The following is a 23,952-nucleotide window of genomic DNA, read 5'->3' as shown; positions in this document are numbered from 1 at the left end:
TTGGAAAGATTGATGAAGAGAAAGCTACAGTGGGAAGGTTAACATCAGATATAATTGGACTTAAGACACAAAATAATAGTGATAAATGGAATAATCCACTGGGAAGATATGATCGCGGTAAACTTTGTGTACCTAACAATACAGCCTGAAATATATAACAAAGCAAAATGTGGGGTAATATTTGCCAAGCAAGTTTAACTAATCCACAGTTACAGTCGAAATTTATAAATGTACCTTTAATCAGAATTTAATAGATTAAACAGAAAGAAATTAGTAAAGATGTAGAAGATCTGATAAACAAAATTGACAATTGTTGGTTTGATCAGTAGGAGTATGTATTACATATGTGTGTAATGTTTACACCTGTTTCAGAGAATAGAGAATATGTATTCTTTTCAAAGACATGTAGAACATTTATAAAAAATTGATCATGTATTAAATCACAAAGGAATTCTCAATATGTTTCCAAGACTTTACATCATTAGATTGTGTTCTCAGACCACAGTGCAATTAAATTAGAAACAAACAATAAAAAATGAGGGGAAAAAATAACTACAAAACCCATTCGTTTGGAAACATATTCCTGCATTAAAGATGAAAATCACAGTGAAACTCATAAAATATTTTGAAAATAACCATCCATAGTGAAAGTTTCGTATATTAAAACTGCTGGAATACATTTAAAGAGTACTTAGAGAAAATTTTACAGCTTTAATGCATTGGTTTAAAAATTAGTAAGATGGGAAATAAATAAGCACAGCATTTACTCGAGTTTAGAAGAACTACAAGATAAGTCTTCAGTAGAAAAGATGAAGATAAAATCAAAAAATAATTAATAGAAAAAAATAAACATTCAGATTCAGTAAAACAAAAAACTGGCTTTCTGAAAAACTGGGGGAAATAGACAAAGACAAATCTCAAGGCAAGACTAAAAAAAGAGAAAAGGTACAAATAAAAAGAGTAAAAATGTCTATAATTATAAATATAGTAATAGATATTTTAAAAATTGTAGGAGAATATTATGAATAGTTTATGTTAATACTTTTATACAATTAGATGAATTGGATAATTTTCTAGAAAACTCATAGTACCAAAATTGATTCAAGAAGAATTAGACAACTGGTTAAATCACTAGCCATTAAAGAAATTGAATCAACGTTCAAAATGAGATTTTACACCCAGATAGTTTTACAAGCAAGTTTTACCAGATGAATAGATAAGGAATTTCCTTAAAACCTGATAAAAAGTATCTGTTAAAAAAATTTTTAAGTCAAACTTAATATTGAAGTTAATTTAGCACCAAGAGCCAAGACAAGGATATGCATCCTTTCACAGCTTGTACTAGAACCCTCAGTCAATGCCACAAGACAACAAATAGAAATTAGTGATAAAAAAATGAGAAGGAAAAGATGAAACTCTCCTCATTTGCCAGTACTCTGCGTATCTACATACAAAATCCAACCCAATTTAAAGATCAGAGATACGAAAATTTAAAAAATTTTGCAGTAGGGGACCGGCCCACTGGCACAATGGGTAAGTTTGCACGCTCTGCTTTGGTGGCCCAGGGTTCACAGGTTCGGATCCCGGGTGCGGAACTATACACCACTTATCAAGCCATGCTGTGGCAGGAGTCCCACGTAAAAGAACTAGAATGACCTACGACCAGGATATACAACTATGTGCTGGGACTTTGGGGAGAAAAGAAGAAAACAAAAAGAGGTAGATTGGCAACATATGTTAGTTCAGGGCCAATGTTCCTCACCAAACAAAAAGTCATTAAAAAAAAGACCTATTTCCCTCTTGTCCCTCACAAAAAAAGATTACTATCAAGGTACAATGACAATTTCTAAGAAGATTTAAATTATCAAAACTGACTCAAAATTAAAAATTTCTAAGAAGATTTAAATTATCAAAACTGAATCAAAATTAAAGCTTAGGAAAAGCTGATAAAACCCAAAACATGAAGAAATCTCTATAAATCTACACTCCGAAGAGGCAAAAGGCACAGGTATGTGAACAGTGTCTTTGTTACATAAACTATTATGAAGCATGAAAAAAGAAAGACTGAAAACTGTTTCCACTTGTAAATGTATTTTTAAAATCCTAAATGAAATATTAGCAAACAAAATCCCACAGTGTATACATGAATAAAGGTTGATTGATTATTTCTTTTGCTCTGGACAAGGTCCTTGCTTTCATGAATGTTAAACATTTTAGTGGATTAAAAGTATGGTAAAGGATTCTCTAGCTTGACTCCAACTAGCCCTCCCATACACAACACTTATCAAGTTTGGATAAAATTTTTTTAAAAAACTATTTGAGAGCACTGGAGACTAATTAAAAGCTGGCCGAAACTGGAGGGAATTCCCCCCTTGAAAGAAGAGAACCACGCTGGGTGAGATATGTTTGTCTCCTGTGTGCTCCCCAGTCTGTGCGGAATGGAGTGACTAGAGCTCAAGCAGGTCACCACAGTCTTCTCGACTGGTGGTGTCAGAGGATGGAGTTGAGGCTGTCGGAGTGGCTGAAAATTGAAAAGGCAAATCCTGGAAAGGAGAGAGCCGCAGAGTAGGAAGCCGTTATGTCTGCACATAAAATCCTTCTCAAATCCTTGGCCGACCCCCGAACTGTGCATGCTTAAAGAGACTCCAAGGAACCCGGTGGGATAAGCTGTGCAAGGACTTCAGCGGCTCTGCACTGCAGGTGAGGCAGAGTTTGGAGTTGGAATCCCGTCCATCACAGGGGAGACAGAGTTTGGAGTTTGAAACTTGCTAAGTTTAGGGGATTGGTAAATAACTTGGGATTTTTATTGAAATCCCAGAAATGTCATACTTTGTAAGTAAAGACAATGTCTTAAAATTAAGAGTTCATCTAAGACTTAGAGCAAAGCTGAACCAAACTCACTAACAAAGTGTAAAACCAAACCTCCACAAGTTCAGGGTGATCAGACAGTAATTTAACTGCATGATAGAATGAACATTAGTATAAGAATGTCGACCTATCCCTGAGAACACACAAAAATTAATTCAAGATAAATCCTAGGTGTGAACGTAAAAGTTAAAGCTCTAAAATATTAGAAGAAAACATTGTTACTTTATTTTTTGGATCTTGGAGTGGGCAAAGGTATCTTAGGACACTAAAAGCACTGAACGTAAAGGAAAAAATGATACATTAAACTTCATCAGAACTAAAATTGAAAACTTCTGCTCATTAAAAGATACCCTTAAGAAAATGAAAAGGCAATCTACAGACTAGAAGAAAATATTAGCAATACACATATCAAAAAAAGGACTTGAATCCAGAGTATAATAAGAATTTTTATAATTTAAGAAATGGGCAGAAGACTTGGACACTTTGCAGAAGATCTAAGAATGGCCAATAAACATGTGAAAAGGTGTTAAACATCATTAGTCTTCAGAGAAGTGCACATAAAACCAGAGAGAGAGATGCCATTTCACGCCCACTAATGACTAAAATTACATACAAAGACTGACGACATCATCTACTGGAGAGAGTGTGGGTGTGTGCACGTAGAACAGACATGCCCCCAAACAGGTTTGTGGTTATACACCGTAAAGAGCTCTTAAATGACTAAGAAAAACTCTTAACAGATGAAGGATGTAGCAAGACAATTCACAAGAAAAGAAATAGAAATAGCTAATAAAAATAGGGAAAAGTGTTTCAGTCTCAGTAAATAAGGATATGCAAAATAGCACAATGATAAATCTGTTTTTCCCACCTAATTGGCAAAAATTTTTTTAAAAATGGGATATCACTTTTGCCAGAGTTGTGGGATATAAGGTACTTTCATACACACTTGGTGGAATTGTGAATTGGTGAATTTCTCTGTGTCTGTCAAATTTAAAGTAGAATTGTGTCTTTTGACCTAGCAATTATACTTGTAGAAAAATTTGTCCTAAAGAAATAGTTGCTCATGTGTATATAGAGAGATACATGTATAAGGATTCTTTAAAGCATTGTTCATAACGGTGAAAAACTGGAAACAATCAAATTGTCAGCCTTTGTTATCGTTATTCAGAATGTTTAAAGAGGAAATACCCTGATTTAATAATCCTTAGATAATTAACTTCGTTTAGATAATCACTTCATTTAAGGCAGAGGCAAGGACATAAAGTCAGATCTTCTCTTTTTGGTGAGACATGTTACTGGAAAATGATGTTTTGGTTTCTCTTTTTCATAGCAGTGGCTAATTTTATAGGTGCTTTTATTTATTTGACTTTATTGCCCTTTATTCATGCCCATATTTTATGATCTACAAGATAATGTTTGGCTATAAAGTAATTTGTGTAAAAAAAGTATTCCCAAATTTGGGGACTTTTCACTGAAAAAATTTTTTGTTCATTTTAAATTTTTTAATTTTGCTGAGATTTGTGCTGTTTGCTCTCATGAAAAAGCAAGCTATAGACTTTTCATTTAGCAAGCAGATGAAACAGTCTAATCTGGCAGAAGGCTGACTTTCTCTGTGTGTGCTTCAGTTCATCAGGTTAGCGAGTAGTGTTTCTGCTTCACACAGAACAGTTTAGGATGTTCTGAATTAGAAGGGTCATTCCTAAACACAAACACACAGAGAAGAGAAAGAAAGAAGATGCCAACTATCACCTTTTTTTAGCACCATTTTGGAATCTGGTGTTATTTATGAAGTATTATTCTGTAATCTGGGAAAGAGATGTAAATATTAGGAACATAGCAACAGTGTTCTTATGTGCTGATGATATGGCTGTATGCTTGGAGAACCCAGGAGAATCAATGACTATATGGAGGCTTATAATAAAATCCTCAGCTATGTTGTATTATTATGAAATTTTTTCCAAAATTACTTATTAAGCCTTTTCTGACTTCTTATTTGTAGTTTTCAGGATTTTGATATTCAAGGATCCAGAAGATGCAGTTTGGACTGGTTGACGATAGAAACATACAAGAATATTGAAAGTTACAGAGCTTGTGGTTCCACAATTCCACCACCATATATTTCTTCACAAGACCACATCTGGATCAGGTTCCATTCCGATGACAGTATCTCTAGAAAGGGTTTCAGACTGTCGTATTTTTCAGGTGTGTTTTTAAATAAGAAGGAAAATACTGGACAGAATTCTGGAGTATTAAGTGCTCAGTCACTTCGGGCTAGTCTTCTAACAATGTCCATTTAATTGTAACTAAGTCCTTAAGGCCCCTGAGATTGAGGAATTAAAAACTAAAGGTTCAGGTGCCCTAGAGCTGGGTCTTGAAAAGGTGTTTTGTATAATCCCAGTGATTAATTTTATAAACTAAGGTCAACTGTCTTTTAAAATATTTTAAATACGTTTACTTTACGTGTAATTTTTTCTCCCTCAAGTGCTTACCCATATCCTGAAAGTTACTTCAGAATGTATTTTTTTATAAAGTATAAATTAGCATTGTCTTTACACCTTCAGAAAAAGGCATAACTAATTTTGCTTTCATAGTATATAGTTTCAGAAGTCTTCTTTTGCTTTTCTTAAACTTTATTCAAAGAGTGACTAGATCATATAAATGTAAATAATTCAGAGCATTAGAGTTATGTATGCTTTTTGCTGAAAATCATTTTACATCTTCTGAAATTACATGGTCTCCTTTAGGATACATGCTGCTTTTTCTTTTTTCTTAAAAACACAGTCTTTACAATATTTATTTTGCTTCTGAAGCATATTTTCTGTCACCCATTTACCAATAAGTAAGTCATTAATGGAGAAGTAAACATTGGCCAACACTGTCAGTTTGGGCACTGTGGGGACCTAAGGTTTGGTTTTTTCCCCTGGTTATTGTTATATATTTAGATGGTACACTAAGATAATTAGAATTCTATAAGGATTTCAGTTTTTTTCTCTCTGCTTCTCCCTACTATTTTGATGAGTAAATTTATACCTTTAGCTCAGATTCATGCAATATTTTGCAGTTGTGTTAAAACAATAGGAATTTTTATATGGAAGTACTGTGTTAGGATTACATGAAATGTTATGAACAGTATAAAGTTAACCTTATGATAATCTTAGCAAATATTTGACTCTAAGTAGTGGGCTTGCAAAATATGCTATGAATTATACATAGCAAAATATTGTATATGTAAACAACAGCTAGAAAAGAATATGAAAAAAGTGGATTTGAAAAGGTGATTATTGTGGATGAATTTTTCTTCATTTCAAAATGTCTACTATTCTAATGATGTTTACAGAATAGATTATTTAAAATTCTTAGGCAGTATATGCTCATTGGCTCATATATCTTACGTCATTTTACTAGGTGTTCTGCAGTAAAATAGCTCTCTGCAAAAACAGAATTGGTCCCTTTAGATCTGACTGCAAAGATCTTCATGGAACAAATCATACTTGTTTAATAAATTGAATTGTTGAGTAGTGAGCCAATGTTAATTTGCCTTTAGAACTGAACCTATTTTTTAAAACAAGATCTTTTAAGCCCCTATCACTTGGGCTTAATCAACATTTATTACAAAAATATCACTTGCCATTATATATCTTTTTAAAGGATATGTTTTTTCCTCCTTCCCTCTCCATCTGCCTCCTCCCCATGTCCTCCCAGGGAAATCTGAGGAACCAAACTGTGCCTGTGATCAGTTTCGTTGTGGTAATGGGAAGTGTATACCAGAAGCCTGGAAATGTAATAACATGGATGAATGTGGAGATAGTTCCGATGAAGAGATCTGTGCCAGAGAAGCTCCTCCAACATCTGCTTCTTTTCAGCCCTGTGCTTACAACCAGTTCCAGTGTCTGTCCCGGTTTACCAAAGTTTACACTTGCCTCCCCGAATCTTTAAAATGTGATGGGAACATTGACTGCCTCGACCTAGGGGATGAGATAGACTGTGATGTGCCAACTTGTGGGCAGTGGTTAAAATATTTTTACGGTACTTTTAATTCTCCCAATTATCCAGACTTTTATCCTCCTGGAAGCAATTGCACATGGTTGATAGACACTGGTGATCATCGTAAAGTTATTCTACGCTTCACTGACTTTAAACTGGATGGTACTGGTTATGGTGATTATGTCAAAATATACGATGGATTAGAGGAGAATCCACACAAGCTTTTGCGTGTGTTAACTGCTTTTGATTCTCATGCACCTCTTACCGTTGTTTCTTCTTCTGGACAGATAAGGGTACATTTTTGTGCCGATAAAGTGAACGCTGCAAGGGGGTTTAATGCTACTTACCAAGTAGATGGCTTCTGTTTGCCGTGGGAAATACCCTGTGGCGGTAACTGGGGGTGTTATACTGAGCAGCAGCGTTGTGATGGGTATTGGCATTGCCCAAATGGAAGGGACGAAATCAATTGTACCATGTGCCAAAAGGAAGAATTTCCATGTTCCCGAAACGGTGTCTGTTATCCTCGTTCTGATCGCTGCAACTACCAGAACCATTGCCCAAACGGCTCAGATGAAAAAAACTGCTTTTTTTGCCAGCCAGGAAATTTTCATTGTAAAAACAATCGTTGTGTGTTTGAAAGCTGGGTGTGTGATTCTCAGGATGACTGCGGTGACGGCAGCGATGAGGAGAATTGCCCGGTGATTGTGCCTACCAGAGTCATAACTGCGGCCGTCATAGGGAGCCTTATCTGTGGCCTCTTGCTGGTCATTGCATTGGGATGTACCTGTAAGCTTTATTCTCTGAGAATGTTTGAACGAAGGTCAGTATCAAGACAAAACTACGTGGTTATGCTCTCCACGATAAAAACATGACCCAAATATTTGCAACAAGTACTTTAATGTGATTAGCAGTGTATTTTTGTTTTATATTGTTTTAGAAATACATAAATGTTGTTTATGATTTATAAAATTACTGTTAAAAGCCTACAACTCAAAAGGCTTAAACACATTAAAAAATAAATAAATACTTAGAGTTATGATGTGAGAAAAGCCAGTCTATATTTACCAGTTCCTATTTTCAGATTAATCTGCTTTATAGGAATTTTGTAAGCCACAGCTCTCAGTTGTAGTTTTTTAACCTGAGTTTTTATAAATATTAATTAAACAATTGCAGATATTTTGAGAACCTACTATGTTCAAAACACTACAGAGGAATAGAAAAATGAGTAAGGCATAATCTCACAGGCAGTTTACAGCTAGAAGGAAGGAATTGGTGGGTGGAACTAGATGACAGAAAATATCAGTGTTGTAAGAGGTATAAAACAAAATAGTATAAAAGTCAAAAGATACCTAATCTGTTGGGAGGAGGAGGTGGAACGACTTTGATTGAAGAGGTGCCATTTGAAATCTCTGAGTGGAATGTAGATAGGAAAAGTTATTGTAGTTGAATAAAATAGCCTAGGAAAATACAGAGAAGTAGGAATGCCCAGCATTGCTTGGAGACTAAATACTCTCTGAGTTCTATTATAATACATAGTTCTATTTGTCTAGAGCCTACGACACATGTGAAGGACTGATAGGAGATAAGACTGGAACCACAGGACTAGTGTCATATTGTGGACTCAGTGAAAGCCAGGTGTCAGAGTTCTCAGTTAAGTAAGAAATGGTTACACGTTAAAGGGTGACCTTCAGTGAGAGTTGTCTTCCATGTGGTGGAGGATAGACTGACCTAGGATAAGTTGATGGGAAAGGGCCTCCTAGGCTGTTGTGGAGACAGTGAACCTCCCAGCCCCAGAAGTGTTAGAAACAATCGATTCAACAGAGTACTTCAGGAACCAGACAGCTAAGAGTGGAAGCACACACACACAGTATCACAGTAAGCATGCTGCTGCTTTTCTTTGGATGAGTATAAATGGCCAGAAAACTTTTTACGACATGCAACATGAAAGCACAATGAAGAGTTAGAGGTCTTGAGTTCAGATTCCAGAAGGTGTATGGTGACTCATTTCACTCTTTTCCTTATCTGAAAAATAAGTGTTGGACTTCATGACACTTTGTGTGTCTTCTAAGAGCATTCAGATACTTTGACCTACAGTCTCGAGCTCCCTATATTCTTAGGAATTTAAAGATCTAATACCTTTACCTTTTACAGGGATTTCTAATTTATTAAAACTTAAGAGATCCAGGCTCCTAGTGTAAAGCCCCATGAGGACAGACTGTCTGCTTCATCTGTGTATTCTCAGTGTCTAAGGGTAGAATAGATATTTGGTAAATGTTGGTTGACTAGGCTTTAAAAATGATCACCTATATTAAAATTCAGATTGTTTTAGTTGTTGGTAATAAAAAAAATAATATTTTGGCTTGCCTTTTTTTTAACCCTTTTTATCCCCATTTCCTCTCAAAGATCATTTGAAACGCAGTTGTCAAGAGTGGAAGCAGAACTGTTAAGAAGAGAAGCCCCTCCCTCTTATGGACAATTGATTGCTCAGGGTTTAATTCCACCAGTTGAAGATTTTCCCGTTTGTTCCCCTAATCAGGTATGTTGCAGTTTATGACTTCTGTTTCAGTTCCTCTTAAAATGAAATCTATACTTGTATGTATGGTAAAGCACCCTTGACTGTGTCAGAATTTTTGCAGTCAAGTCAAGGATTAAATATATGGAAGATTTGAAATTACAATTGTTTCGTTGTATTTTAACAAATATTACAAAATAGAAAAGTATACTGGGGCCGGCCCTGTGGCCAAGCGAAGTTCGCACGCTCCAATTCAGCGGCCCAGGGTTCTGCCAGTTCGGATCCTGGGCACAGACATGGCACCGCTCATCAGGATGTCATGTTGAGGCAGCGTCCCATATAGCACAGCCGCAGGCACTCACAACTAGAATATACAGCTATGTACTGGGGGGCTTTGGGAAGAAAAAGAAAAAATCAAAAAAGATTGGCAACAGATGTTAGTGCAGGTGCCAATCTTTAAAAAAAAAAATGGTATATTTTTCATTCTTCCAATTTGGTTATGTGATTCTTAAGCATTTTACTGTTTAGGATAATTTAATGCATTGAAATTGAAAAGTAAAGTTTGGCAAATTTTCTACTTGAACTGAACATTTAGAAGATTTAAGAATGTGTACTAAAATTAATATGCTAGTACTATGTTAGTAACATGCTAGATTAACTAGTTATAAGTAAAAGTAGTTGAAATGAAGTTAACATTTTCACCAGACTTAGGAGAAAACTTTTTCAGCTGAATTTTACAGTGTTTAAGAATTCATACCATTTTCTTTAAATAGTCATTCATTCTTTATTAATGTTTCTCAATTCTTTAAATTTCTGTTAGCAATTTTTTTAGATTTCTTTTTTAATGCTTAGAATTGTGCCAGGGTTTATAAGGGTGTTGAGTTTATACATTTAAAATGTAAATTCATCCAGAAACATTTATAAAAATTGTTCCCAGTAGAAGAATTAAGAAAAGTTGATAAACAGTGATTTAATTCTGTTCAAAATGGAAGAACATTTCTTTTTCAGTAAATGAGATTTCTGATTACAGTCTGTTGCCTTATTTGAGTCTTTTAGGAAATCTTTGGTGAGAATTCCTAGTTGTAAAACATTTCTCTGGGTGTAATTTGCTAATAAATAAATAATTGAGAAGTTCCACTGTTTGGAATTTTATATGCAAAATAGAAAAAACCTACATTGTGGCTTCTGTATATTATTGGCCTGGCCATGGGGAAGATTTCTTTTTAGGCAGGAATTCAGATGACGGTTAATTCCATTCACCCACTCCACCATCTACCACCCACCACCCCTGTACCTTGAGGCTACCTTCAAGAGTTTAGCCAATCTTGAGGTTAGAGGGAGCACAGGCCACACATGACAGCCCTCACTTCTAACACCAATTGCAAGTTCAGGGGTTCCCAAAACCATCCTAAGTTTTGATGATTCACTAGAAGGACTCAAAACTCATTGAAAGCTCTTATACTCATAGTTACCTTTTACTGCAGGGAAAAGACACGGGTTAAATCAGCCAAAGGAAGAGACAGTAGGACAGGGTTCCGGAAGGTACCAAACATGGACTTTCCAGTTGTCTTCTCCCTGTAAACTCAGGACAGTGTCACTCTCTCAACACAGCTGTGTGACAGTATGCACAGAATATTGCCAGCAAGGAAAGCTCACCCAAGACTCAGTGTCCAGAGTTTTGACTCGGGCACCATGACGTAAGCATGATTAATTGCACCTGTGGCTGCTCTCAGTCTCTAGCCCCTCCAGAGACTGACTGATAATGCTGACCCAAAGCCCCCAGCCTACATCACATTGTTGGTGTGGCTCAGAGCCTCCACCTGAAACACACTGTTACTGTCTGGCTGGCCTAAGCTCCGGGCATTGACACCTCTGTCAGAGATGACATTCCAAGGACGGCGATCACATCCCAGAGCAAGAGGCAAAGGTCAGACCTCACTTAGGGTAAGGTTTAGATCTTTATTACATACTACACCATTCTCTAGGGTTACAATTTGCCCTTGTGATGGAATTATTCTTCAACAAAGTTTTAAGATAAAATATGTTTATGATTGATGAACTAAATTTTATTCAGTTAATAAGATTAAACTCAAATTTGAAACTTCTGGTAACAGATTATCAAATTTCCATAGCCGTTTTTAAAAAGAAAAATAATCTTCTAAATTACCATCTCATTCAAAATAGAAATGCTTTCTAAAGGATACTTGCTTTTGCTTCATAAACTGAAGAAGTATATGAAATTACTCCTAAAACATTCATGAGATCCCCTTGTACCATCTACTGTTAAAATGGTGGTCCTTTAGTTAAACAGACTTTGAGCTAAGTAGAGAGCTTCGCCTCACTGTGACAGACTGTAACACTGTCACGTGAAAGTCAGCAGTAAAGTGTGCTGAAGGCATTGTGGATCTTGATGGATGGGAGCTGCGTGAAAGGGAAGGCTATCTGAAGAGCCGTTTGTGCCTTGCTGGCTGTAGTAACTGCTCACACAAGCCTCAGAGCCTGCATGCTAAATGGCGAGGACCAGATCTATGGAGAAGTTCATAGCAATGTGAACCACTTTTTTTTTTAATTTATAGTTGGGTATTGCTTAACTGGTGAAAAATCTTACTCATTTGTATAGCACATCTATGTGTGCTAACATCCAGATTTCTTACTGGCAATCTGTGCTATACCAAAGATGGACTATGAAATATTCCTGTGATAGTAGCTTCTTAGCTTTCTGTGAATTATATTCCATGGATTATGTTCAAAACACCTATATGGAAATCACAAATAGATTCAATACCAGTCACGAGAGAGATGGAGAACATAACACTATGGTATCATCCTTATTCTCTTCCCCTCTTTTTGTCTGTGAGGGGAAAGGCAAGAGCCGTTCCTTTTGGCAGAGGGAAACTGTACCATCATTTGAAAGGGAGTGTATCAAGTCACCATTGTTTCCTGGAAATACTGTCATTTAAATACTAAATGCCAGATTGATGAAAGCTGTGTCTGTTCCAAGTATGAATACTCCTTTTTATAACCACTAGATGGAGCTTAAAGACTGTTTTACATAAAAAATGTACATTTTTAAAATGATCCGTAAATTCTTTCATCTATAAAAAAAGAGTAGAATTTTCTTTCAGTTGGGCAATATAGTTCACCTCCCATATGCACTAATTAAAAATCACCAATTTTCAAAGAATGAGGATATGATAATTTATGCTTAACACTAAGCTGTAGAAAATAAAACTTAATCTTTAAAGATTGGGAAGGAATCCACATGTCTCAGATACTATTGTGTAGTGCTATAACCACATTAATTTCTTTGGCTTGTTAGTTTCCTGTTCTTAGTATTACAAATGTATTAATTCCTTTATTTATGATAATATAAATAAATCCTCAGTATTCATTCATTCAGCAAATCCCTGAGATAAACTGTGAAATATAATTTTCACGTTTTGGAAAGTCTCTACCTTGTAAATCAAGTCTAACTTGTTCTGTGTTTAAACAAACAAAAAACACCAGATAAAGAGCCTAGTTGTCACACTCCTTTAGGTCGTTTAGTGAATTATGGTAGAGATTCTTCTACCTTCCTAGCTAAAGCAGTATCAAATAATTTTATTTTCCAGCTCTGGTACACCTCTATGTGAAGTTTTGAAATAAAATAGCTATTATAATTGACATTAAATATCATTTTAAAGTTGCATATATTGGGGCCAGCCCCATGGCTGAGTGGTTAAGTTTGCACGCTCTGCTTCGGTGGCCCAGGGTTTCCCTGTTTCGGATCCTGGGTGTGGACATAGCACCGCTCATCAGGCCATGCTGAGGTGGTGTCCCACATGCCACAATTAGAAGGACCCACAACTAAAATATACAACTATGTACGAGAGGGATTTGGGGAGAAAAAAGCAGAAAAAAAAAAAGAGTGGCAACAGTTGTTAGGTACCAATCTTTAAAAAACATAAATAAAATAAAGTTGCATATATAACAGGAAGCGTCAAGAAAATCTTAAACACAGTGAGCAGTGGTTCAGGTTACAGATTAGATTCTGTAGTGGGGTGAGCCTCTGTAGATGAGAGAATTTAATTCATCCTTCATAGACCCTAACAATGGGTAGTAGAATTTTTAGCCACAATGCATTCTTAATGGAAAGATGTTTTCCATCTTAATACTTGGTTGTTAGCTCTCTTAAGATGTTTTCTTATTTTTGTAGGCTTCTGTTTTGGAAAACCTGAGGCTAGCTGTACGATCCCAGCTTGGATTTACTTCAATCAGGCTTCCTATGGCAGGCAGATCCAGCAACATTTGGAACCGTATTTTTAATTTTGCAAGATCACGACATTCAGGGTCGCTGGCTTTGGTCTCAGCGGATGGAGATGAGGTTGGCCCTAGTCAGAGTACCAACAGAGAACCTGAAAGAAGTCATACTCACAGAAGTTTGTTTTCTGTGGAGTCTGACGACACAGACACAGAAAATGAAAGAAGAGATACAGCAGGAGCATCTGGTGGTGTTGCAGCTCCTTTGCCCCAAAAAGTCCCTCCCATAACGGCAGTAGAAGCAACAGTGGGAGCAAGTGGAAGTTCTTCAACTCAGAGTACCCGAGGTGGTCACACAGATAATGGAAGGGATGTGACAAGTGTGGAACCCCCAAGTGTGAGTCCAGCACGTCACCAGCTCACAAGTGCACTAAGTCGTATGACTCAGGGGCTGCGTTGGGTACGTTTTACATTAGGGCGATCAAGCTCTGTAAACCAGAACCAGAGCCCTTTGAGACAACTTGATAATGGGGTAAATGGAAGAGAAGAAGATGATGATGTCGAAATGCTAATTCCAGTTTCTGATGGAGCTTCAGACTTTGATGTGAATGACTGCTCTAGACCTCTTCTTGATCTTGCCTCAGATCAAGGGCAAGGGTTTAGACAACCATACAGTGCAACAAACCCAGGAGTAAGGCCAAGTAGTCGAGATGGCCCCTGTGAGCGCTGTGGTATTGTCCACACTGCCCAGATACCGGACACTTGCTTAGAAGCAACATTGAAAAATGAAACGAGTGATGATGAGGCTTTGTTACTTTGTTAGGTACGAATCACATAAGGGAGGTTGTATACAAGTTGGAGCAATATCCATTCATTGTTTTGTAACTTTAAAATTAAACTAGTTTTAATTTAAAAAGAAAAAAGATGCAGGGTGATTTCTTATTATTATATGTTAGCCTGCATGGTTAAATTAAACAACTTCTAACTCTATGAACTTTAGAGTTTACTATTTTAGCATCTGAAAATGCATTATGTATTCATATTGTTCAGTAACGTTCTTCCGTTTGTTTCTAATTGTTTTTATCCTGGTACTGTAGTTCACGGTAGAAATATGGCTGCTGAAATTCATTTGACTGTCCGTTTATCCTATCTTATGTTAAAACATTTGTTTGTACAAAATAATACCTTCTTTTAATTGAAGCTTTATGCTTTTGCCAGTACATCTTGTAACTTAATATACTAGATGTTAAAGTTGTTAATATACAAAAAAAACCCTTATACTCATGTATGTTTTTATTTGTATAACATTTGTCTAAATATTATTGGATTTCATCATAATATGAGCTTGTCAAAGGGAAAGAAACTTTGTCTAGAGACTTTTCTCTTATGTTTAACATGTGATGTGAAATTTAGATAGAGTTAGATAAATTAATGGCAAAAACAAAACTTTTATAGATTTTCTAATGTTGACTTTAATACTCTAATATGGTACAAACCAAATGGTAAAATCCCAAATCGTTTCTTTTTTCATCTCTATTTAGGGACAGAATTAAGCAGATGAAGATATTCTACTATGCATTAAATCTTGAACTTTATAAAATATGTACAAAAATTGTACAAGATAAGTTCCAACTGCTAATGTCTTTCCCTGATGCAGGGCTATGCTTGTGTTGGACCCTAGGGATTTGCACTAAAGTCGTATCAAGGTCTCAGATGAGTTTAGTGCACAAGCACTATCACTTTAAATACTATTATTTGCTATCATAATGACTATATATTTCCATAGCTTTTTGGGGGGGATGGGGGGCATTTTTATTACAACTTGAAATTGCTTCGCTGGTTTCGTATTTATTTGTTGTATTTAAAGACTGCATTGTTGTAAGAAAGTGATTTTTTTCAATATATTTTATTCGTGGGGGCGATCATGCTACATGTTGAAAAGCAAATTAAGAAGTCATTCAGATCACCCCCCCTTTTTAAGTAAGAGTTGCAAAACCTGCATTTTTTTATTTGTCAATTCCTGTTTATTTATTCTTTAGCTGTCTGTTTTACTAGCTTAATGATTGAGTATGAAAAATGTATTTGTGTGTGATTATTGCTATTTATTAAATTTTAAATCCTTTGCTGAATGTCCTTTTAAAGCATGTTTGAGGTCTTGTGTATTTGTCGTGTTATGCTGTCAGGAAGAACTGACTGAAATGTTTTAATATGTATCAAAAATTAAAATGACTTTTTTTATATTGTCTTGAGGTACTTTTTAAGTCAAAATTGTTCTTTATTTTTCTTTCCTTTTGGTGTATATACAAATTCAGGTCACAAAATATGCAATTATGTCTAGAAGAAAAATTAAAGGCAGTTATTGTTCCTTAATTACTTTATAGTAAAGTAGTAGCTTATACCAGTACTCAAGGGTAAAAATTCTTAAGGACCTGAATATTATTTTGCTTTTGAGAAAACTTCCTCTTAATTGATATACCTTGTAAATACAGTAACTCAATCAGTTCTCTTTTTATATTATTTTCAGATACATTTCAAACTGCTATAGAATATTCTACCAGCAGATTTGGGTTACCAAATTAAAAATAAGTCCTTCTAATAATATACTATCATATATAGGTTTTTTGGTTTTGTTTTCTGGCATGTTTTTTAATTTCTTTTTTTTAAATTAACAGATACATCCTTTCTGGGTCAAACAGGGAAAAGTAAGTCTCTCCTACCCCTGATGCTCAGCTTTTAGTTTCCTTTCAAAGAGACAGATACCAATACCAGATGCTTGTGCATCCCTGAAGAGATACCATATGGATACATAGATGTATCCATACATATAAATGCCATATATAGTAATGCAAATTGTAACATTCCATGTATACTTTTTCTGCATCTTTCTTCAAGGGAAAAAAATGTATCAGAGTTTGAATATTAAAAGTAAAATTGGATATTTCTATATTTGATTTTTTACATTTAGATCATTTGTCTATGCTGAATTTAAGGCTATAGTCTTTTTCCCAGGTAATTTACCTAGTTTCCCTAAAGCTGTTTATTACATAATCTGTCCTTTCCTTACTATTGAAAATGACCCTTTTATCATATTGTAAATTCCCATATTATTTGGATATGTTTCTAGACTCTTATTTTCTTCAATTATCTGCCTTTTTTTCTCCAGTCACTGTTTAAATAACTATAATTTTTAAATGTTCAAATATTCTTAGTTATTTTTCTGTTTGAACTTTAGAATCAACTTACTGAGTTTCACAAAACACATCTATTAGTACTTTTTGGGGGGCAGTTTATAGGTTGACCTCGGGAAATTTGACATCATTATCATGTTAAAGCTTCTGTCTAAATCATGGTGCCCTATCTAAAAAGGGTTTCCGTTTGTTCAAGTCTTGTTTCCTTCAGACACATTTTACATTTTACTTTACAGAGATTGTATATTTTTCAAGAGTATATTCTTAGGAATTTCATGATTTTTGTTGCTATTCTTAAGGAAGTACTTTCTGTAATCTAGTCTGATTTTAGTGTATATGCAGGCTAATGATTTATTTATGTTAATCTTCTTACCCAACTACCACACTCCCATTTTCTTATAATTTGTAATAGAGTTTCAGTTAATTCCTTTGTATTTTCCAGATACACACTTATGTCTTCCAATTTGCATACCTCTTTATGTCTTAATTGCATTGTCTAGTACTTCTGGAATAATGGTAAATGTATTGGCTGTAATGAACTGAGTTGAGACAGATACATTGTCATGTTAAGGAGTATCTGTTGATCCCTATTTTTTTAAAAGTTTTAATTAAGAATGCATGTTGAATTTTATCACATGCTTTTTTATTATCTATGGAGATGATCATATGATTTTTCTCCTTTGATCTTTTAATATGATGGATTTTGTTAATATGTTTTTGTAATTTTGAACCATCCTTGCATTCCTGAAATAAATTCTACTTGGCCATGTGTATTATTATTTTAATATTGCTAGGTTATGTTTCATACTTTATTTAGGATACTTGCATCTGTATTCATCAGTGAGATTAGTCTATAGTTTTTGTGTGTGTGTGCTATCCTTAAGCAGTTTTGTTAGTAATTTTATGCTGGTGAATTTAGAAACTTCCTCCCTTTCCTATGCTCTGGAGCAGTTTAAATAGCATTGGAATTTTCTGTTCCTTAAAATTTCAGTGGAGTTACCTGAGTCTGGTGGATGTTTGGCAAGTAGCTCTTTGACAGCTTTGTTGGTATCTTTTAGGGTAATTGGTCTGTGTAGTTTTATATCTTAGCTGGGATCGTAAATCATCCATTTCATCCAGGTTTTCAGATTTATTTGCCTAGAGTTCAACAAAATTATCTTCTTCTCTTCTGTGCAAATAGCTCTTTTCCTCTTATTATGTATTATACTTGCTCCCTTATTTTCTCAATTAAGATAGCTCACTGTTGACCTATTTTTTATTATCTTTCTTTTGTTTCCCCCAAAGTGGTATGCTTTGAATGTCTCTATATTCGTTATTTTTGTTTTCCAATTGATTTTCACCTTAATAAATTTCCTACTTCTTGCTTACCTTAGTTTATTTTGTTGGCTTTTTCCCCTAACTCCTTGAGTTAGCACTTAATTCATTCATTTTTATTTTTTCTTAGTTATTAATGTGAGATTTAAGGTGTGGGCTTAATTCTGAGCACTGCTTAAGCTGAGTAACTTAGATATATTAGTGTTGCCATTACTTTTATATTCTAGGTGTTCTGATATTTCTGTTTTTATTTCCTCTTTAATCCAAAAGTTATATAAAAGAAGGCTTTTTCCGTTTTTCTTTTCTTTGCTGTTTTTTCCCCCCAGATAATGGGATTTTTGGTATGGTCAGTAGTTTTGTTTTCTGCTTCTTTTATTAATTTTTATTTTTATGGCATCAAGATCAGAGAACGTTATGTGTATTATATCTGATTTGGGGAGTTTATTGTCTTTCTTCAATTTTTGAAATGTTTGAGGAGCACCTTAAAAAAAGTGTATTCTCTGTTTACAGGATACAGATTTTAGTAGATATTACTCAGATTTATCCTGCATCATTTAGATCTTCTCCACGGCGCTTTGTCTTGTCCTGTCAGTCTGTCAGAGCTCTCGTATTAGTGTGGAAGAGAAGAGAAACAAAAGGGGCTGGGCTGAGAAGGGCTCTGTGGGCCGGCAGCCCCTGCCTGAGCTGCCATAGGTTGGAACTGAGAATATAGCACAGCATGAAGGGGAGTCTTTCTACAAGCTGTTGTGGGTTTAGTTGCTACTGCTGCTTACCACCATCATCCACTGTTAGTAGAAATAAATGCGTAAGACAGATTAAAGGGATAAAGGCAAAAGAGGAGATTCAATATTTTAGGTATTTATTGAGTACCTGCTGCAGAGCCAGTGGCGTTGACAGCAGTGTACCTTACCGCTGCTCTCCATTCAAACTGCTTGGTCATTGCTTACACCCTTTCCCCTGAATTCTGAGGGAGAAGAGATAGCAACTTGATAGGACCTGTTTTACTCAAGAGGATGTCTGTTTAAAAATTGATAGAAGCAGGCAGTAGAGGGAAAGGTCAGTTCTCAGAATATCTTGTTCAGGAATAGCATACAGACTACAAATTGCATGTGGATATTGGCATGGGTTGAAAGTTGGCTGATTGCAATTTTTCCTAAGGTAGTCCACATTCAAGGAGGTAGAATAAGGCAAAGTAAAATTCACAGAACTTTAGAGCTGGAAGGAATCTTTAAAATTGAGGAAGCAACATACATAGATGATGAATCAGGAATGTCCTCAACTTCAAAGAAATCTGTACTTAATATATGCTGTGTAAATAGGCCAATACACCTATACAGAGTTTATCATTATGTTATGTTCACAGGATTTTTTCTTTAAAAAGTCAGGAAATTCTTTGGGCATTTCAACACATACCTGACCCTAAATGTGAGGTACGCCATGTTCACACTATCACAACCATTTCTGAGAGTCCTTACCACTAGCTACTTTTTCATCTCAGGAAAGAATTCTCAAAGCAAATAATATTTACTCATTGTTGAGTGCCTACCATCTACCAAGTCCTTTATATGTATCTTTGGAATCTTCAGTCCTATGAAATGGAAACCATATCTTACTTCTATTTACCTAAGGGCATACAGCCAATAAGGGCAAAACTAAGAATTGACTTGACTGTCAGTCATGTCTGACTCAACAGTTGTCTTGTGAATGAGATGGATCATAAAGTGAAGTGATATCAATCAAGAGAAATAGCCATCACATTGGAGCCAACAGACCTGGATTATTATGCAAACTCACTGAGCCTCAGCTTCCTCATCTTAAAGTAAGGATAATAATAGCTACCTTATAAAATTATTGAGAGGAATAAATTAAAACATTTGTAAAGGCCATAGCACGTGTTCTGGTCATCTATTGCTGTGTAATAAACTTCTAAACTTTATGCTTAAAGCAACCACGGTCATTCAGTTTGCTCACAAATCAGTAATTTGGGCAGAGCTCAGTGAATCAGCTCATCCTACTCTTGGCATCTCCTGGGGCTGGAGAATATACTCCCAAAAGAGCTCACCTGTGTGCTTGGCAAGTCTGTGCTGGCTGCAAGCTGGAAGCTTCACCAGGAGCCTGGGAACCTCTCCATCTGGGCCTCTCTGTGGCGCTTGTGTTTCCTTACAGTATGGGATCTGGGGCCCAGGAGTGAGAATCCCAAGACACTTCTGCAGAAGCTGCAAGGCTTCTTACAACCTAGTCTCAGAAGGCCCAGAACATCACTTCTGCCATGTTCTCTTGGTCAAAGAAATCATTGAGGCCAACCCAGATTGAGTAGAAAGAGAAATAGAATGCACTCTCAAGAGTAAATATAGCGAAGAATTAGTGACATCTATAATCTATCACAGCACACAGTACTTGATAGAAAAGAGTCACTAAATTGCAGGTAGTAATATTTTAAGCAGAAAAACAGTTTTACAGTACCAGTAAGAAACTCATTTGCTAAAATGATATCAAATTAACTCAGCTCCTTGTCATATGTCAAGTATGTTAATTGTGCATATCTTATATTTGTTTATTACAAATTATTATAAAACAATTTGCCTTAGCATATTATTTGAGTCAGAAATCATAGCATTGATGCAATTTTAAGTAAACATATTTAGCAGTTGGTAAATGTTAATTGGTTACTTTTCAACTATATTTGAAATAACTTCACTTTCAACATGATATAACCTATAAAAGTTTTATTTTTAAGTTTATTAGAGGCAACATGGTAAAAATCTGAAAACAAATTACCTGGGTTTTAATCCTCTCCTGCTCCTTACTAGCATGTGATCTTCAGCAAGTCACTTAATCACTCTGTACTTCAGTTCTTCATCTGTAAACAGGGATGATAGGACTGTTGGAGGATTAAATAAGTTAATACACGTAAAACACTTAGAGCAGTGCCTGGCTTATAGGAAGTGCTGTGTGTTTGCTATTATTGCCATTGTCTGAACGTTAAACAGAACACATCTCTGAAGCTTGAATTAAATGAGATATTGTATGTGAAAAGTCCAAAAAGAGTCGTGGATTCTGAAGATCCTGAAGGAGTGCTTACTCCAAGTGCTTCTGAGTGCAGGCACTTGCCCTGGGATCGTGGAAATGAGTTACAACCTAGAATAAAAGTCAAAATGGGAGCAAGAAAAGGGAGAAGAAACTTTAGCAGCCCGACTGTGATGAGTTGAAGGGAATTCCAAGACCGAGGAGACAGGATCCTGCTGAGCCGGAGTCCCGAGGAAATCACCATAGGGACTGAATCTGGAAAGAGGTGCTTACAGGACTCCTAGAACCTCGTGATTTTCAGACCACTTAGATCCCTCATTGTAGCAAACACTGCGACTTGCATACCCAATATCCAGGAGCAGAGGGGCCTCATTTTAAAGGTTTGGGGAAAGGAAGAGAAAAAAGCCTGATATCCCTGAGCAGCTGCACCAGCCTCCGTGTGGCTACCTCTACTGGTTACGTGAAGCAACTGTAGACGACTTCTCAGCCACAGAGTAATACATTCCTAACTCAATGAGCGGCCCTTAAATTGGGAATAACAACAGTGGTTTGCAGGATTAAAAGATACAATGTATATAAACCAGTTAGAAGACTGACGGTTAAGTACTTCATGTAGCTGCAGTTGATGGTTCGGGTTATCAATAAACTGCTCATCCTGCTCTCTTCCAACAGCAACTCTCTTCATTTCTTGGACTTTCCTATAAGATTTCATTTGAACAAAGGGCTTTGAGAATTCATAAAATTTGGAAACCAGTGCTGGAACATTACAAGACTAAGTCACCCAATGCTAACCTAGGGCACATGTGGTTTATTGATAATGAAATAGCTTTTGAAAAGAATTTACTGAGTGATTTCAAGTAAAGATACTGAGATGTCAATTTGAATGGATTTTCCTGTGTGCTGGAGGGAGGCTCAAGCCCAAAAAAGTTTAACATCCTCCTAAAAGCGACACAGAAGCTTTACTTAGGAGAAATAAGAGTGAGATGGAAAAGGGTGCGCTTTGGAGTCAGACACATCACAGTGTGAATCCTGGCTCCACCACTTGAAGACTCTTATAGCTGAATAAATCACTTGATCTCACTAAGCCTTGTTGTCTCATCTGGAAAATGGGATAACACCTATCCTTAGGGGTTACTGTAAGGATTAAACAAAGGAAAAAAATTTTTTTAAACTATGCAGAAGCCTTTCCCAGAGTCTTAAACATAAGAGATTGAAAGTGAATTTTAATTGTCAGTATTACAGATTCATTTTCCAAATTGAAACAATCTTTTAATCTTTTTTCCAAGCTGCCCTCCACCATGTGCTATGCATTTTGTCTATTACTAGCACTTTCTGAAGAGCAGATTTCCTATAGCAGTCATTGTCCTGTTTTCTTGATTACAGGGCAACTTATGACTATCACAGTAAAAAGTAGATTCATGAAACAAAGGCAGAGGGTATCTTGGCACAGATCTCTTTATTTTATTATAAAAAGGCCCAAATGAAGAATTTCCACACAGCCCCAGAACAGGAAAGATGTGACTACATGCTATGGGCTTAGTAACATATGCTGAGTGAGTATAAATAACAGAAATACAGAGAAGTTCTTTCTATTCAAAATTACAGTAAAAAAGCAACATATAAACCTTATTCAAAAGCTTTTCTCAATTTCACTACAGTAAGGTCAAGTTTTACCTGAAAATGTTATACATTTCTATCTTATCTGAATTCTGATTTGAAGGAACACAGAAATTCCTTATCTAATTGGCTAATCTATTAGATTTCGTTTTCCAAAGTCTGACAATTTAAATACAGTCGTGTCGCTTAATGATGGGGATGCATTCTGAGAAATGTGTCATTAGATGATTTTGTCATTGTGTGAACATCCTAGAGTGCACTTACACAAAGCTAGTTGGTATATAGTCTACTACACACCAGGCTCAATGGGACTAATCTCATGGGACCACCGCTGTCTCTGTGGTCCGCCATTGACTGAAATGTCTTTATGCAGCACATAACTGTATAGATTTTCTATTTATTTTTGTGCATCATGTGAATTTTGACTTCACTGTGTTCCTATTAGTTTCCATTGTTGGACTTTGTTCCCATTAATGCTGTTTTTTATTGAGATTTCACCATACATTATAATTCCCATTTCTCTGGCTCATGAGTCACCATTCGAGTTGTTAGCCAAGTGTGCAAAGCAATTCTTTGTAACCATTTTCTTGATTTGGAATGAAAATAAACATCCATGTATTGAGAACTTCCTAAATAGCACCCGTAGTACCAGATGCCTTGTGTACTTCATTCTAATCCTCAGAACACATCTGTGTGATAGATTGGAGCCTCTCAAATATCAGCAGAAGCATCATAATGCCTTTGTCATTGGGATTGGAAGCAGTGTAACTCTTGGAACTTGAACTAATTCTTTGCTGTGTTATATTTTCACATAGAGAATAATGGAGAGATTTTATTTTATATTTAAGATTTTATTACAGCCATGTAGTAAGGACTTCTGTTTTATTTTGGAACCATATTTGCTTTATAAAAATCTATAAAAAGCTTAAAAAAACAACCACATCACAATTACTGGGATGGCTATAATCAAACAGGCAGGGAGGGATTAACAAGTGTTGGCAAGGATGTGGAGAAACTGGAACCCTCATACACTGCTGGTGGGAATGGCAAAGGGTGCAGCTGCTTTGGAAAGCAGATTGACAGTTCCTCAAAATTTAAATATAGAGTTATCACGTGACCCAGAAATTCCCCTCCTAGGTATATACCCCAAAGAAGTGAAAACCTATGTCCACAGGAAACTTGTACATGAATGTTCATAGTAGC

General features: G+C 35.8%; 1 protein-coding gene across 2 annotated transcripts in view; it reads left to right on the top strand.

Moving 5' to 3' along the window:
- Positions 1 to 15,841, top strand: part of LRP12 (LDL receptor related protein 12) — an 86,219-nt gene extending 70,378 nt beyond the window's left edge. For both annotated transcript variants that reach the window (XM_070630799.1, XM_070630798.1), the window contains 4 exons: positions 4,868 to 5,070; positions 6,571 to 7,672; positions 9,256 to 9,388; positions 13,560 to 15,841. In XM_070630799.1, the coding sequence (XP_070486900.1) occupies positions 4,868 to 5,070; positions 6,571 to 7,672; positions 9,256 to 9,388; positions 13,560 to 14,426 (2,305 nt within the window). In that variant the 3' untranslated portion in view covers positions 14,427 to 15,841. The remainder of the gene's footprint in view (positions 1 to 4,867; positions 5,071 to 6,570; positions 7,673 to 9,255; positions 9,389 to 13,559) is intronic.
- The last annotated feature ends 8,111 nt before the right edge of the window (positions 15,842 to 23,952 follow it).

This window comes from Equus przewalskii, chromosome 8 (genome assembly GCF_037783145.1).
Source record: "Equus przewalskii isolate Varuska chromosome 8, EquPr2, whole genome shotgun sequence".
Taxonomy (NCBI): Eukaryota; Metazoa; Chordata; class Mammalia; order Perissodactyla; family Equidae; genus Equus; species Equus przewalskii.
The sequence above is the reverse complement of the archived record's forward strand: the minus strand, read 5'-3'. Positions and strand labels throughout refer to the sequence as shown.